This window comes from Anomaloglossus baeobatrachus, chromosome 9, assembly GCF_048569485.1.
Source record: "Anomaloglossus baeobatrachus isolate aAnoBae1 chromosome 9, aAnoBae1.hap1, whole genome shotgun sequence".
Classification (NCBI taxonomy): domain Eukaryota; kingdom Metazoa; phylum Chordata; class Amphibia; order Anura; family Aromobatidae; genus Anomaloglossus; species Anomaloglossus baeobatrachus.
The window spans coordinates 204,711,878-204,729,546 of NC_134361.1; the positions used below are offsets into that span (position 1 = coordinate 204,711,878).

The 17,669-nt window shown below is 45.9% G+C and overlaps 1 protein-coding gene across 1 annotated transcript in view; it reads left to right on the top strand.

Moving 5' to 3' along the window:
• ST6GALNAC6 (ST6 N-acetylgalactosaminide alpha-2,6-sialyltransferase 6) overlaps nucleotides 1-17,669 on the top strand; it is a 49,910-nt gene that overhangs the window by 24,654 nt on the left and 7,587 nt on the right. Inside the window, exons 2-4 of the mRNA XM_075324296.1 lie at nucleotides 8,624-8,800; nucleotides 10,187-10,596; nucleotides 15,993-16,100. Coding sequence (XP_075180411.1) covers nucleotides 8,624-8,800; nucleotides 10,187-10,596; nucleotides 15,993-16,100 — 695 coding nt within the window. The remainder of the gene's footprint in view (nucleotides 1-8,623; nucleotides 8,801-10,186; nucleotides 10,597-15,992; nucleotides 16,101-17,669) is intronic.

Genomic DNA, 17,669 nt, shown 5'->3' on the forward strand with positions numbered 1-17,669 from the left:
TGATTCATACTGTATTAACCATTAATAAATATTTTTTTGCACGGGTGTAAATTATTAAAACTCCTTTGGAAGAGGGAAAAAAGTTTGCACAGTGAAACCAAAGATGAGCAACCAACATTATATTATAGAAAAAACAAGGATAAAAAGTGGAAAAACGTCTGCGCTGCTGTGCCAATAAAGAGTTAATTCCAAATAAGAGCAATGCAGGGTGGTTTATTCTATGCGTTTCGGAGATAACCCCTCTCCTTCATCAGGAAATCCACCAAAAAATGACCATTTTTTGGTGGATTTCCTGATGGAGAGGGGTTATCTCCGAAACGCGTAAAATAAACCACCCTGCATTGCTCTTATGGTGGATTTCCTGATGAAGGAGAGGGGTTATCTCCGAAACGCGTAAAATAAACCACCCTGCATTGCTCTTATGGTGGATTTCCTGATGAAGGAGAGGGGTTATCTCAGAAACGCGTAAAATAAACCACCCTGCATTGCTCTTATGGTGGATTTCCTGATGAAGGAAAGGGGTTATCTCCGAAACGCGTAAAATAAACCACCCTGCATTGCTCTTATGGTGGATTTCCTGATGAAGGAGAATGGTTATCTCCGAAACGCGTAAAATAAACCACCCTGCATTGCTCTTATGGTGGATTTCCTGATGAAGGAGAATGGTTATCTCCGAAACGCGTAAAATAAACCACCCTGCATTGCTCTTATGGTTGATTTCCTGATGAAGGAGAAGGGTTATCTCCGAAACGCGTAGAATAAACCACCCTGCATTGCTCTTATTTGGAATTAACTCTTTATTGGCACAGCAGCGCGGACGTTTTTCCACTTTTTATCCTTGTTTTTTCTTGCTTCTGCCTTTGGCACGTGGAGTTTGCAGCAGCTGATACATGCTTTAATACTGGTTGTGTGTCACACAACCATCTCAGGTGAGTGGTTTTCATTAACCCTTACTGCTGTTATCCTGGTAAGACCCTAAATGCGCTTTTTATATCCACAGTTTTTTTTAACATTATATTATAGACTGTCTTCTGTAGAGGTTTGGGGTGGGGGGGTCCTCCTAAAGTGGCCTGCGTATATCAGAAACGGTTAAATTGACCATCGTTTACTGGAAATTTAATCTAGGGTAACCATATTTACAAAATGTCAAGAAAATGGAAGACTCCTCCTGAAAAAGTAAGAGTTGCCAATTTCCTGAGCACCATAGAAATCTACTGCAAAGGGGTGGAAGGGGATCAAAAAGGCCTGGGCTGCAAAAAAACCCCAAAACATTCAGGGGGTCAGGAATGGGACATAGGCTGCAAAAAATGTGCATGTCTATGCTTAAATAAAATAATTAGTCCAAAAATTTGCAAAGGAGAATTCCTTAAAGTTGGCAAATATGTGATTAAATAGTGATCTCCTCTAAGATGTTGTTTTGTTGGAGAGGTTTCATTGTAAATTTGTACTTTGATACCACCCTGTTACGCTAGGTATGGGGAAATATCGAGCGAATGGCGAAAAGGGAAGGAATGGAAACCCTGTATCTAAGGAAGGGGGAGATGTTGACCCCTGATGAAAAGCTTCCACTGCCCCCCCTGACGTCCCTAGATAGGTTTAGCACCTATGCGCCGCACAGGATACCTAGCCCTGGTTGACCCTGAACTGGGTCTTAGGTAATAAACGGGTGGGATGAGCACTAGTCAATGCGCCAAGCAGGATACCTGGCCCTGGCTGACCCTAAGGTGGGTCTTAGGTAAGGAAAGGGCGGGATGAGCGCTAGTCAATGCGCCAAGCAGGATACCTAGCCCTGGCTGACCCTGAACTGGGTCTTAGGTACTAAACGGGCGGGATGAGCGCTAGTCAATGCGCCAAGCAGGATACCTGGCCCTGGCTGACCCTGAACTGGGCCTTAGGTAAGGAACGGGTGAGATGAGCGCTAGGCAATACCACTAAGTCCTAAAGAACACACAGGGAAAACAAACAAACAACTTATCTCCAAGATGACTTAGGGGTACATTGCACGTTGCGACATCGTTACTGCGATATCGTCGGGGTCAAATTGAAAGTGACGCACTTCCGGCGCCGGTAACGATGTCGCAACGTGTAAAGCCTAGGAGAGAAGATGAACGAGCGTGAAACAGTCAAAAATCGGTGACCTGTGTCACGTCGTTCATTTTCATAATGTCGGGGCGTCCACAGGTACGATGTTGTTCGTTGTTCCTGCGGCAGCACACATCGCTGTGTGTGAAGCCGCAGGAGCGAGGAACATCACCTTACCTGCGTCCCGGCGGCAATGCGGAAGGAAGGAGGTGGGCGGGATGTTTACGTAGATCTCTACAGGGTCCTAATGGGGAAAGAGTAAACTTTAACAGAGAAGACATGCAAAATTCCATTTACAACACTGAGGAAAAGATGGACCGTATAGAAACTTACCTCTATCACCAGCAACATACTCAGAGGAAATGTAAGTATAAAAAGACACAGAGGGTGAGGGATAATGATTAGCAGTTAAAAGGAAAAGATCACAGCAGGGTCCTAAAGGGGAAAGAGTAAACCCTAACAGAGAAGACACAAAACTCCATTCACACCACAGAGGAAAGGATGGAATATCAAGGAGCAGTTTGTGCAGCCAAACACAACGTCCTTTGTAGGGTTGTCGATCAACCATGACACACCCATGACAGATGATTGCAAGCCGACTGCTTCCACTCAGGACTATGTAAAAACTAAACTCTACCACCAGCAGGGAACCAAGGGGTAATCCAGGTATAAGAAGATATCAGGAGTGGATAAGGATTAACAGCTGAAAGGTAAGGATGTCTTCAGGGTCCTAAAAGGAAAAGGATAACCCTAACTCAGAAGATACATAGAATTCCATTCACACCACAGAACAAAGAATGGAATATCAAGGAGCCCCTTGTGCAGCCAAATGCAGCGACCTTCCACAGCCGGATATCACAGGGCTGTCTGTCAACTGTGACACACCCCCTCTGGTGCCATGCTTCACCCCCTTATGCAGACCCCGTTTATGTAGAAAGCCATTAATAGTCTAAATAAAATTCTATCATAATGTGTGGTGCAATGGATGCATCCTCTGGTTCTGTTATGGAACGATTGATTGCACCCCCAGTTTAGGTTTGTCCCCATAATGCTACGTTCCCCTCTTGATAGGCAAACCAATGATACATATGTCTTCTTCATAATTTACACAATCCAATACTCTTCACAGCATGGATGGGGAAAGGTACCAAAGGTCTTCGAAACGCGTTGAACTCTATTTTATCAGAAGACTTTTCATCCAGCGTTCCAGACGAATTGTCTCTTTTGCTTTTTACGCAGAAGATATTTGACCATTTAGAGCGCCGGCTTCCTACTGGGAATCATTATAAAGGTCCATTCAATAACCTTATATTTATACCATATTTTTCCTTCCCAGTAAGTGGAAGACACAAGAATAGCGCCTGAATATAAGACCTTTTGCGGCCTCGATGATTTATACCAATGTACATTGACCTCATTGCTTCTACAATAAAACATGCAAATTTCTATATCGCAGTATGCAATCTCTATTATTCCTCACAAATGCCTATAGCTGAGCTATAGCCGCGCCATTAAATGGAGCACAAGTCTTGTTTTTATCTCGTATATTACATCTTGGGCTTATCCCTTATCTCCTAATTATCATTGCAACAGTGCACAAACCACAAGGCAGTATAAGGACGGTTAAATATTAGAGATCTATAGGGCGACACAAGATCTTTGAGAGTTCGATGTTATTTAGGGCTAGGGGCGGACATATTGCTACATGTGCGGCCGCCCAGGCGCCCAAGAGGTCACTCTTTGTTATAACTATTTATTTGAAGAGCCGCCATATAATAGTGTCTTTCCCCTACAATGGCCACTATCGGGAACGTGTACAGCCAGCGGCAGCGCATCCCTGTAGTTTTAGAAGTGGGATGTGTGTTATTGTGTCGCCCACCTGCAGCGGTCTCCTCAGGGATATCCCTCCATCTTCCAGGGACGCCGCAGGGACTCCACTTTGAGGTATTTCTGGCAACAGGTATGTCAGGTTTATTTACTCGGGTCGTGACGCCACTCACGGTTTTGCGGTCAGGGATGTGGGTGACCGCCACTGCAGCTTTAACGAGCGTCTGGGGCTGATGGAGTCTGCAGTCTGATGGTGTGGCCTCCCGTGAGTGAGGCTGGCCCCAGGGGCTCGGGTATGTGGAACTACAGGTCGCAGAATAACTCAGGCACAGTCCAAGATGTCTTTCAACTTGTTTACTCACTGCTGTTGGTATTGTTGTGAGGTACCCGGGCGATGCTGAGATGACCCAAGTGAAACCAGGTATCCTGCAGGCTGGTCTAAGGGTAACCGTTAACTCGCCTTCCTAGCACTTCTTGTTTCGGATAACCCCTGACTTGAAGTACCGTGGGATTCATCCAGGGAAGTCGCTGCTGCCTTTTCCCCCCTTGTTGGCCCGTTTGCCGGCAGCGTGGACCAAGGTAGATGGCTCCAGGCTCGATCTTCCTTATGGGCCCCCTCGTTGCTGCTGAGGCTCGGACTCTAGTTGGTTGGTGAGGGACTTGTGGTCCTTTCACCAGCAGGCTTAGCAGATCAATAAATCCAGTCATCCAGAGAAGAAAAAGCGGCAACTCACTCTTTAAACGGCAAGTAACTTTATTCTGCGGTTGCAGACAAATACAGGAGCAGTGGGGAGAGGTAGGAGTGCGGGGGACGGAGAGCGGACGACAGCCTGTTTCGCGCTGATAGCGCTTTGACAAGTCCACAATAAATGGACGTCTACTCTAGGGACCTGTTCCCCGTGCGTGCCTAGCTACCAGGAATCCCCGTACTCGACTGACCAACTGTCTCTCACAGCGCGTCTTTCTGACTGACTTTCCGGTAACCGTTCTCCCCCGCCAATGGCTACTACACGTGCAGGGTCTGACTAGCGTATGTGCGTGCCCGCTCTCCGCTTCAGACTGGCTCCACTACTACTTTCCTGACAGCCACTGCCACCTAGCTTCCAGCCCCTCCCCTCACCACTAGCTGAGATGTGGAGGCCACGCCCCCTCTTAGGTCTGCCCAAGGGTCCCCTCTAAGGTGTGGGAGACCTGATTGCTATGTGTCTGTGCGTACACACCCTATTTCAGCCTTTAGGATTACCTGGAAGTACTGACCCAGCATGGGTGCAGTACTCAGTGGTGCCTGACCAGGTCAGGGGCGCCACATTATCCGCTGATCGCACACTTAGATTTATTTAAAAACTTTCTAAGTTAAAGGGCAAGGAACCAATTTATTAAAAAAATGCTATTAACATGCAGATATAGGGTTGATCTTCAGGTTAATAGCATTATAAAGCTGCGAGGATGCCTCACTGAAAGCTCGGCTACTGGTAGGAAATTAACTTTATTCCTCCTGGCAGCCTCCGGCTTTCAGTCATATAGGTGCGGCCGGAGTGGATTCAGTCACCGCTCATTACATAGTGTGCGGCAGCTGTAAAGGTACCTGGCACTGACTGACAGCCGGCTCTGTACTGATGCGCTGATGAGCTGGCTGGCAGCCAGTGCCTGGGCGTGGTTACCGATGCCACTCTTTATATAGTGAGCGGTGAATGAAGCCGCACCTCTATGACTGAAAGCTGGAGGCTGCTGAGAGGAATAAAGTTTATTTCCTCCTGACTGCCCGGCTTTCTATGCTTGGGCTGCAAGACTTTGGAACGCTATTGACCTGCAGATTAACCGCATATCTGCAGGTTAATGGCATTTATGAACATTACGGGTTTTCCCTTTAACTCCTGAAGATTCTATGCCTTCCATTAGAGGTATACCTTGAGATGAGTTCCTATAATATACCTGCAACAAAATGTTCCAAAATACTACATAGCTTTACACGTAAAATATATGTATAACTTGCTTTCTGCATAGTAATATATATAATATATATATATACAGAAAATTATTGTTATGGCCCAATGGAATCAAATGACACTCTTTAGGCCTCTTTCAGGTAAATGAAGCAATAGGCTTCACAGGAGCCGCTGGATCCTCTTCTGTCCTCCATGACGACATCATGGAGCTGGTGGATGTTAGAGGATTTACACTCCTCCACCTTCCATTTGAGGAGACCCCACAGATGTTCCATAGGGTTTAGGTCTGGAGACGCTCGGCCAGTGCAGCACCTTTACCCTCAGTTTCTTTACTGAGGCAGTGGTGGTCTTGGAGGTGCGTTTGGGATTGTTATCATCTTTAGAAGAGGCTTCCTTTTGGGACAACAACCATGCAGACAAATGTGATGCAGAGTGTGGTGTAAGGTCTTCTGCAGTGTGCGGCGTATGGTCTGAGCACTGACAGGTGGACCCCCCACCCCTGTAACTTCTGCAGTGTGTGGCATATGGTCTGAGCACTGACAGGTGGACCCCCCACCCCTGTAACTTCTGCAGTGTGTGGCATATGGTCTGAGCACTGACAGGTGGACCCCCCACCCCTGTAACTTCTGCAGTGTGTGGCATATGGTCTGAGCACTGACAGGTGGACCCCCCCACCCCTGTAACTTCTGCAGTGTGTGGCATATGGTCTGAGCACTGACAGGTGGACCCCCCACCCCTGTAACTTCTGCAGTGTGTGGCATATGGTCTGAGCACTGACAGGTGGACCCCCCACCCCTGTAACCTCTGCAGCAATTGTGGCAGCGCTCATACGTCTATTTTGAAAAGACGACCTCTGGATATGACGCTGAGCATGTGCACTCAACTTCTTTGGTCGACCATGGTGATTCCTGTTCTGAGTGGATCCTGTCTTGTTATGCCGCTGTATGGTCTTGGCCACCGTGCTGCAGCTTAGGTTCAGAGCAGTGACAATCTTCTTATAGCCTCGGCCATCTTTATGTAGAGCAACGATTCTTTTTTTTCAGATCCTCAGAGAATATTTTGCAATGAGGAGCCATGTTGACCTTCCAGTGACCAGTATGAGAGAGTGTGTGAGAGATAACACCAAATGTAACACCCCTGCCCCCCATTTACACCTGATACCTTGTAACACTAATGAGTCACATGACACCGGGGAGGGAAAATGGCTAATTGGGCACAATTTGGCCATTTCCACTTAGGGGTGTAGTCACGTTTGTTGCCAGCGGTTTAGACACTAATGGCTGTGGAGCCTCCTCAAATGGAAGGTGCGGATCGCAAGGTCTGTAACATCCACCAGCTCTGTGATGTCGTCATGAAGGATGGAAGAGGATCCAGCGGCTCCTGTGAAGTTCTAGTGACCTCCATGCCCAAGAGAGATAAGGCAGTGCTTGGAACTAATGGCGGCCACACAAAATATTGACACTTTGGGCACAATTTGACCATTTTCACTTAGGGGTGTACTCACTTTTGCTGCCAGCGGTTTAGACATTAATGGCTGTGTGTTGAGTTATTTAGAGGCCACCAGACTTACCCTGTTATACAAGCTGCACACTGACACTGCACATTGTATCACAGGGTCAGATCCTCAGAGTTGTCCCATGAAAGATATAATAAAAAATTTACAAAAATGTGAAGGGTGTACTCACTTTTGTAATTTACTATACTGTGTGTGTGTATATATATATATATATATATATATATATATATATATATATATATAAAAACACAGATTCTTAGTCAACCCAACAAATTACAAAAATGTGAAGGATGTACTCACTTTTATAATTCACTGTACTGTGTATATATATATATATATTAAACACAGATTCTCAGTCAACCCAACAAATTACAAAAATGTGAAGGATATTCTCACTTTTGTGATATACTTTTTGTACATCAAATAAGTCCAAAATTCATCAAGTTGAAAACAAATATAGAATAGTTAAAACGTGAGGTCCTTGGTGAAGTCTCAAAATGAAAAGGAGAAGGTCAAAAAGGGACAGAAATGCATGAGCTGCTGATCATACCATGAAAAAAAACAACGAGGAACCCCTGAGGAAGCCCCTGCGAAACACGTTAAATTGAGGGCACATATAGGGACAATTCAAATCATGGGTAAGCATTAGTATCTTTGACTTCACTAGTGTTTTAGCACTTTTGGATGTACATATTTATGCCTTTATGATGTTTATTGCTTAGCAGAACCATATTTTCATAGTAGTATACCTTTCGGACTTTGCACTCGTGTTCTATGGGCATTTTCTTTTTTTTTTCTTCCTGTTCCTTCCTATGGATATCATTTATACCCATCTGACTTTACTTGATGGTATCATCTGCTGCTCATGCATTTTTGTCCCTTTGTCTCCTTTATCTTTTTTTTGGAGTTTTCACCCTGGAAATCATGTTTTATTCTATTGTTGTTTTCAACTTTATGCATTTTGGGCTTATTTGATATACAACCTAATGCCATTGGGGTTCTACAGACGATCTGGATCCTTCAGGATGGATTTGTCCAATCTAATCTTTCCTTCTAGAGACAAGCAGTCACAGAGGGGTCTGTCAGCTTCTTTCCTTTCTTCCTCGTCCTACCCCTTAGACATAATATGCATATTTGGCCATATCGAATGTTGACTTGAGACGAACGGTAATCTTTTGTCATGGTATTGCCATACAAGATTGAGTATGCTAACTTTTTAACCTTTTTTCTCTACCTCTTCCATCCTCCGAAGGGTCGCACTGCTGCCCTCATTCTGATCTTCGCACTTGTGACCTTCCTCATCATTCTGAGTTCTAACAACTATGAGGAACCATTCAACTATAAGGATCTGAAAATCAAACATCACAACCCACCCAATATCAGAAAATGGGGTCTGCAAGACGGTTACATATCCGTGTCTGGAAACAAGGTAAGATAGATGATGTTTTTGTCCCCCCCCCCCCCTGTTAAGTGTATGGCGTTATAGCAGATATGTTGGTGTGATGCATTTAGACAATACTCACTTGCTATTAGTTGAGGCTATCTAGGAGGTTCTGGAGTGAGAAGGAAATTTATTTTCCCTTTATAAAGGCCTGGCTCCTTTTCTTGTCCCCTCTGATGCTAGACACTACGAGCAGTATGAATATAAGGGTAGTCAGACAAGCCGAGATCATAAGCCAGGAGGTAACATATAAGATTCAGGGAGCATACAGAGACGTGGTCAGGAAAGAGGTCCGAGGTCAGAAGTCGAGATGTAACGTATAAGGTTCAGGGAGCAGACAGAAATGTGGTCAGGAAGAGGTTGATGGTCAAAAGCCGGGAAGTAACGTATAGGGTTCAGGGAGCAGACAGAGACGTAGTCTGGAAGAGGTTTGAGGTCAAAAGCCGGGAAGTAACTTAAAGGGTTCAGGGAGCAGACATAAACGTGGTCAGGAAGAGGTCGGATGTCAGAAGCCCAGGAAGTAACTTATAGGGTTCAGGGAGCAGACAGAGACGTGGTCAGGTAGAGGTCCAAGGTCAGAAGCTGGGAGTTAATGTATAAGGTTCAGGGAGCAGATAGAGATATGGTCAGGAAGAGGTCCGAGGTCAGAATCCGAAAGGTGATATATAAGGTTCAGGGAGCAGATAGAGATGTGGCGAGGAAGAGGTCCGAGGTCAGAAGCCGGGAGGTAACGTATAAGGTTCAGAGAGCAGACAGAGACGTGATCAGGAAGAGGTCCGAGGTCAGAAGCTGGGAGGTAACGTATAAGGTTCAGGGACCAGACAGAGACTTGGTCAGGAAGAGGTCCGCGGTCAGAAGCCAAAATCAAAACACTTATAGCAGACAGAAGCCAAGAGCACACTGAGCAAACAGGAAGTATGAGTGACAAAGTTCAGAGAGAGCAAGCCCAGTAAAGAGCCAGAGCAATCACCAGGAACGAGGCGCATCTGTGAAGGCACCTCTCAAAACTAGCGTGGTTCCTATTGCTAAAAGACAACCTGTAAGCAAGTGCACAAGGGACATATAGCAGAGCATTTTCAAATGCAAAATGCTCTGCACAGCGGAACCGTGACATCCCCTGAATGTGTGCGTTGACACCTGGCTTATACAAGGACTTCATTCCGGGAGGTTCCAGGAGACGTTAGCTGCACCCAGGAGGTTTGTCATCCTTTTGGGTGTCCTCTACTTACAGCCGCTTCTCAGGCAGATGGTGACGTATGATTGTGACTCGGTGGCTTTACATTCAGTTGGGGTTCATCCAACAACATAGTGTGAAATGTTTGCTAAGATATCCGGAGATCTATTATTTCACCGTGACCTCTGATCTCTTTGTAGACTCTTCACGCCAAGTGCAACAGTTGTGTCCTGGTCACCAGCTCCAGCCACCTGCTTAATACCGACCTGGGCTCTACAATTGACCAGTCAGAATGTATCATCCGCATGAATGATGCCCCCACCACAGGCTACGAGAAGGATGTGGGCAATAAGACCACGTTCAGAGTGGTGGCGCACTCCAGCGTGTACCGCGTACTGCGGCGACCTCAAGAATTCTTAAGCCGAGCTCCGAGACAGACTCTTCTATTCTGGGGGCCTCCGATCAAGATGCAGCAGAACAGCAAAGCTAATCTGTACCACATTATCCAGCGAGCCAGCTCAGCTTTTCCCAATGTGTCCGCTTTTGTTTTGTCTCCCCGGAACATGGCACGATTCGATGAGCTGTTTCGGGCAGAAACAGGAAGAGACAGGTGAAAAAATACACCCATTTTGATGTTATTGTGACACTGAAATTGTAACAAGGGTTTGTTTTTTTGGGAATAGGCATCCACTGAGCCCCAAATGGTTAGTGAGGTGGGTAGTTAGATTGGTTGGGTACATACAGGGCATTTCTAGTGCTGGAAAATTGGGGACCCAGTATAAAGAAGACTCAAGAAGAGGCAGAGGATGGGTTCTGGAGGTTGACTTTGATTATGGATGAGGACACATGGTGTCTTTGGTCGAGCCACAACCATATTTACTGTCATAAGATTTGCTCTAGTGCCATATTTGGCCGCGCAACTTGTGGTCCAAACAAAGATGCCAAGTAATTACAGTCTTAGGCCCCTTTCACACTACGTTACGATCTCTGTTCAGTAGTTCCGTCGGGGCTTCCGTCCAAACCCCCCGCAAAACGGGTTACGGACGCATGTGCCAATGGGGCCATTGACTAAACTAGTGTAGACTGAGTCAGTGTGCTCTGTCGTGCACCATTTTCAGGAGTATAAGCTTACTGGAGATACGTCTGGGTGTCCGCATATACTCCCGAAAATGGTGCACAACAGAGCACACGGTGACTCCATCTGTACCATTATAGTCAATGACCACGTTGGCACATACAACTGAAATCCGTTTTGCGGGGGGTTTGGACGGAAGCCACTGAACGGGGAGAGGAACGCAGTGTGAAAGCAGCCTTAGGCTATGTGCGCACGTGTGCGCTCTGCACCGCACCTAAAAGGTGCGCTTCAGAGCGCAGCTGAAAAGCTCCGTTATGAAGCGCATGGTGCCGGCAGAGAACGTGCGCTCTGCATGCTGCCTCTCCCTATAGACAGCATGCAAACTGCACGGAAGAAGTGACATGTTACTTCTTAGAACACAGCGATTCGGGCAGCAGCCGAATCGCTGCGTTCTAATATGCCATGTGCGCACGGCCTCTGCACAATCTCCATAGACTGTGCAGGGGACGCAGGACACATGCAGTTACGCTGCGCTGCAGATCGCAGCGTAACTGCATGTAATACGCACATGTGCGCACATAGCCTTTCTGATACGTATTTTTGTAGCCCTTTATTTGTGTCCACTATATATATATATATACATATATATATATATATACATATATATACATATATATATATATATATATATATATATATATATATATATCTATCTATATATGTCCATATATTCCCCCAATGGCTGATGTGAAGGAAAAAAGGATTGGGCTGATAAATTGCAACATGACTTATCCTTTTGTTTTCAGATTATATGAGAGGAGTCTGGCAGTGGTTTACTCTTTTCTCCACATTAAGTCCTTATGCACATGCTGCGTTTTTTTATGCTTTTTTTGGTGTAGTTTGAGGCCCAAATCCACATATCTATCCTTCTCCCAGCAAAGTCAATGAGAATTCTTAAGTGCAGTGCGCACGTTGCTTCTTTATTCCTTGCAGTTTTGGGTGCAGAAAAAAAGAAGCAGCATATCAATTGTTGGTGCACTTTTTCCTGCATTTTGTATCCCTTCCAGTCATTGATTTAATTAAAAAAACGCATGGCACAAAAGTGCACAAAAAAACGCACAAAATAACGCACCAAATAACACACAAAAAAAATGCACCAAATAACATACCGAAAAATGCACCAAATAACATACCGAAAACTGCACCAAATAACATACCGAAAACTGCACCAAATAACATACCGAAAACTGCACCAAATAACGCACTGAAAAATGCACCAAATAACACACTTGAAATATGCACCAAATAACACACCAAAAAATGCACCAAATAACACACCTGAAATATGCACCAAAAATGTACCAAATAATGCACTAAAAATGCACCAAATAACGCAGCAAAAAACACACCAGAAAATGCACCAAAAATGCACCACATAACGCACCAAAAAACACACCAAAAATGCACCAAATAAAACACCAAAAATGCACCAAATAACACATAAAAAAATGCACCAAAAAATGCACCAAATAATACACCAAAAAACGCACCAAATAATACACCAAAAAACGCACCAAATAATGCACCAAATAACACACCAAAAAATGCACAAAATAACACATCAAAAAAATGCACCAGATAACACACCTAAAGATGCAACAAATAACGCACCAAAAAAACGCACCAAATAACACTAAAAAAATGCACCAAAAAATACACCAAATAACACATAAAAAAATGCACCAGATAACACACCTAAAGATGCAATAAATAACGCACCAGAAAATGCACCAAATAACACTAAAAAATGCATCAAAAAGCACACTAAAAAAAGCAACAAATAATGCACAAAAAATGCACTTTTTTGTGCATTTTTCTGCCACAGGGTGCAGATTTTGATGCAGAAAATTTGTGTACCAAAACTCAGCTTGCGCGCATACTCTTAGGGGGGCTTTGCACACTACGATATCGCAGGTATGATGTCGGTGGGGTCAAATCGAAAGTGACGCACATCCGGCGTCGCAGTCGATATCGTAGTGTGCAAATCCTTTTTGCTACTATTAACGAGCGCAAAAGTGTCGTTATCGTATCATCGGTGTAGCGTCCGACATTTCCATAATGCTGGTGCAGCGACAGGTACGATGTTGTTTCTCGTTCCTGCGGCCGCACACATTGCTGTGTGTAAAGCCGCAGGAGCGAGGATCATCTCCTACCTGCGTCACCGCGGCTCCTGTTGGCAATGCGGAAGGAAGGAAGGAGGTGGGCGGGATGTTTACAACCTGCTCATCTCCGCCCCTCCGCTCCTATTGGCCGCCTGCCGTGTGACGTCGCAGTGATGATGCACGACCCGCCCCCTTAATAAGGAGGCGGGTCGCCGGCCAGAGCGACGTCGCACGGCAGGTGAGTGCATGTGAAGCTGCCGTAGCGATAATATTCACTACGCCAGCAATCACAAGATATCCCTGCTGCGACGGGGGCGGGGACTATCACGCTCGGCATCGCAGCATCAGCTTGCGATGTCACAGCGTGAAAAGTACCCCTTAGAATATCTGCATGTGTGTCGCCCTGGGCAAGCCAGGGGACACAGATAACAACACACACGCACCCCACATTCCCTGCAGGTACACCAGCTAACCCATAAATCCTTGTTGCCTTCCTCCAGAGGTTGATGATGCACACCAGGGGGTGGGCCAGGCGGTTGGCTCCGCCCACCTAGGAGCTCACAACTCTGGAGGCAGGAAGTAAACCAGGCAGTCCAGCTAGGGACATGAAAGAGTGAACAGGAGATTAGCCCAGGCAGGGCTAGAGTGCAGAGGAGCTCAGGAGATTAGCCCAGGGAGGGCAAGAGTGAAGACAGAGTGAAGTCTAGCAGAGGGCTAGAGTAAACAGAGAAGTGAAAGTGGTGAAAGTAGAGAAGTGTAAAGGAGAGAAGCCAGTAAAGTGACAGAAGGAAAGAAAGCCTGAGAGCCCAGCTTTGTGTAGGGCCAGAACAGCAAGGTCAGCAGACAGCGGTGAAGATCTGCAGTGGGACTGTCTGGAGGTTGCTGGAAGGGCCGCGGAGGCTGTGTGTATCCAGGGCCTGGAGCAGTATACAAAGGGCAGTCAGTACCAGAGCAGGGGCTTTCGGATCCCAGCAAGGCTTGGAGTCGCCGTAAATTGCCAAATCCGTTAGTGAAGGGGACGTCTGTCTCCCAACAAGCAAGTCCTGATTGACGGCAAAGGTCCAACCACAACGGGGAAACACCGCCACCGCCAAGGCACCAGTTTCCCAGGGCCGGCGCCTGCGGGCAAAGTGTAGAGCTCCTCCGGCCCAGATTGCAGCCGGGGAGCGGGTAACCGGAGGGAATCCACCGATACCACAAGACATTTCAAAGGTGCAGGGAAGAGACCGTCACCGCTAACTGCAGGGAACCGCAGCACCGTGAACCGTCCGAGGGACCCGTCCAACCAGCCGTTTGTTTACCGAGAACTGTGTCGTGTTTACTGGCTGAGTGAGTACCTCAGTGCCGCAAGGCACAGCGCTGCCCCTGCGCCCCTGCACCCCACTGGGCCCCGGGATCACGAACCCCTACCCACGGAGGGGCAACACAACACCTGGCTGCTCCCATCACCATCCCCGGGATCCCCATCCAAAGCAGCGGTGGTGCAATCACCACAACCGTGGGTGGCGTCACGAACTATAACCCCAACAAACACCCCCTTTTCACTCACGGGCGAGGAGTGTCGCTCGAGACACCCCGGGATCCGGCCCACAGCTCGAGCCACCAGGAGCAACTGCCGGACCCGAGCAGAAGGGGTGAGCGCGGTGTGCTGACACCCTCCTCCCCGCTCGCGACACATGCTCAATGGAGCCAAATGCACATGTGTATATATGGGGTTAGAAGACAAAAGAGCCTTCCCCTTGATCTCTAAAGTATACGGCCATCTGGAAAATTCTAACATCAGCTTTGTATTTCCATAGTGTATACAGTGAAGTCTTGCCTAAAGGTGATTTCCAGTTTTGGAAAAACAATCTGTGCCCTACTCACCCTTCCTGGGTCCAGGTCTGAAAATCTGACAAACAAAGCAACTGAAGGCACCACCAAATAATCCACCAAGCACATACTTAGAAAACAATAAACATAAGGAAAAAAATTGCTTTGGGATCACAAAGGAAAAACAGGGGGAAAAGCAGAAGTGATAAAAACACTAGGTTATCAATTAACTGAACAGTTGGGCCCATAATAAAACCGCCACCTAACCTCAAGTGTCAATTCACAGGATATCGGACAAGAATTGAGCCTATATAAAATGAAATTGAAATGAGTTAAATAATTGTATGGTAACTGAAAACACCCTAAAATAGTAATAAGTGCAATATAATTCAATATATGAACCATCTATAATATATATATATATATATATATAATAATATATATAATATATGTATATATAAAATGTATATATTTAAATACCTTCAATATAAGTAAAAACTAATAGAAAAGGTAGAGAGAGGTAACACACAAGGTTGTTTAGAAAAGTAAAAAATGAGAAAAGATAAGAAAGGAAGGGTATGGAAAACTGAATGTTAAAAAAAAAGATGAGGAGTGAAGTCCACACGTTTCGCCGCCACTCTGTGGCTTCCTCAGGGGAATTCTGAGGAAACCCTCTGTGGCTTCTTCAGGGGTGAAACATTTTGAATTATCAACTTATATACATTTTTTAAAGTGATATACGTTACCTGGATTTCCTCTGGTCGTATTACTGTTCTGCACAACATCAGAGTCGGAACAACCAAAGATTTCTGTAGGCCATCATGTAAATCTTCACGTCCTTAAATCTTTTATTTTGTCACATCATATTTAGTATAAATACAAAAAAAAAGTACAAAGCATAGTTCTCCCATATAACCAACTGCTAATTAGTGACAGTCGACGCTTTGTTTCCTCCAGGGAGAAGTCCCATTCGTGGCTGAGCACTGGTTGGTTCACCATGGTTATTGCAGTGGAGCTGTGTAACAAGGTCCATGTGTACGGAATGGTGCCCCCCAACTACTGCAGGTAATCAAGCTCCTAAAATGTCAAATTAACCCTTTATTAATGTTTATTTTGTCCAGTGACCGTTCTTAAAATCTGCTCAGGGAGAACAACATTGTAGGTATTATATCTTCTTAGTGTGATGACTGTCACAAGGTGGCGCTAGACACTACTTGTATGCAGTAAATGGAGAGGTAGTCAGATAGGCCGAGATCATAAACCAGGAGGACACGACAGTACACGGGAGGGCAGACTGAGACAAGGTCAAGATACAAGCCGAAGGTCAGGGTTCCAGAAGATTACGTACAAAATATGGGGAGCATGCAGGAAAGTGGTCAGGAGGAAGCCAAAGGTCAAAAGCCGGGAAGTCACAACAGAAACAGGTAAACAGACCAGAGTCACGAGACCAAGATCTGAACACTGAGCACCACGGAAGCCAACAGCACAACTGTAACTAGGAAGTATGACTGGAGGCGTCCTGAGCTAACACGCTCCCTAATGAAGCAGAGCAATCACCAGGAACGAGAAGCATCTGCGAGTGCACCTCCCAGGACCAGCGCGAAACCCTTTGATGTGAAGCAACCAGCAGAGCATTCATCCAGGAAAACGCTCTGCACTATGAGCAACATATCTGCAGGAGAGCATACCAGAACAATACAGAATGTTCTGCACATAGGAATCGTGACACTTAGAACAGTAAGTTGTGGAATTATGGAAATCACAGGATGGAGGGACGTGTTACTGATCTGGAAATAATGGAAAAATGGAAAACATTTTCCAAACATGCTACCATGGCCTGCAGCGTCCCCAGACCTGTCTCCATTGAGCATATCTGGGACATCATTGGTCGGCACCTGCACAGGGAGCTGCCAGCAGTGGATCTTGATGATTTCTGTGCCCAAGTGCATAGTGCAAGGCAGAACTTTCCTCGGATGGGCATTTATAAGCTCACAGATAGCAGCTTGGATTTTTGCTCATACTTGATTCGATAAATCGAGATGTTTTGAAAATGTGGTCCCCATTTTTTCCTAATTTTCATACCATTAATATATCTAACCATTCTGTGATTCCTTAGTGTTCCAGTTTATAGGTTGAGGTGGAGGAAAGCTGAACTAAATGGATCTAGGTCTTTTTTTCAACCTATGTAACTAATGTGTGTAGGCACACTAGCACATACGTAGCTGTCTCAGCAGAGGAGAGGGAGCCATGGTAAGCAGATTCACATCGTCTCTGTAGACTCTTTCCCTCTCCAGTCCGTCCTGACAGAGCTGCTGCCTGGATTAAGTTACAACAGCTGACAAGATGTTATAACATAAGCAGGAAAGAGCAGAGATGGTGGGACCTCCAGCTGCGCCTCCTCAAAATCCCTATCCAACTTAACGTGGGGAAAGTGTCACTGGGTGTGAGGGTATATACCGGGGCTCCTAATCAGGACCTCAGGCTAGGGGGACCTAGCTGTCCCTGATCCCAGAGATACCTCTGATGGTGAAGATGTCTGGGCCACCTTCCTTGCCCTGCTCCTGGACAGCCCTGATCTAATACCCCCTCTCCTCAACCTCAGGAGGAGAGTACCAGAACAGGAGTGGTTCAAGC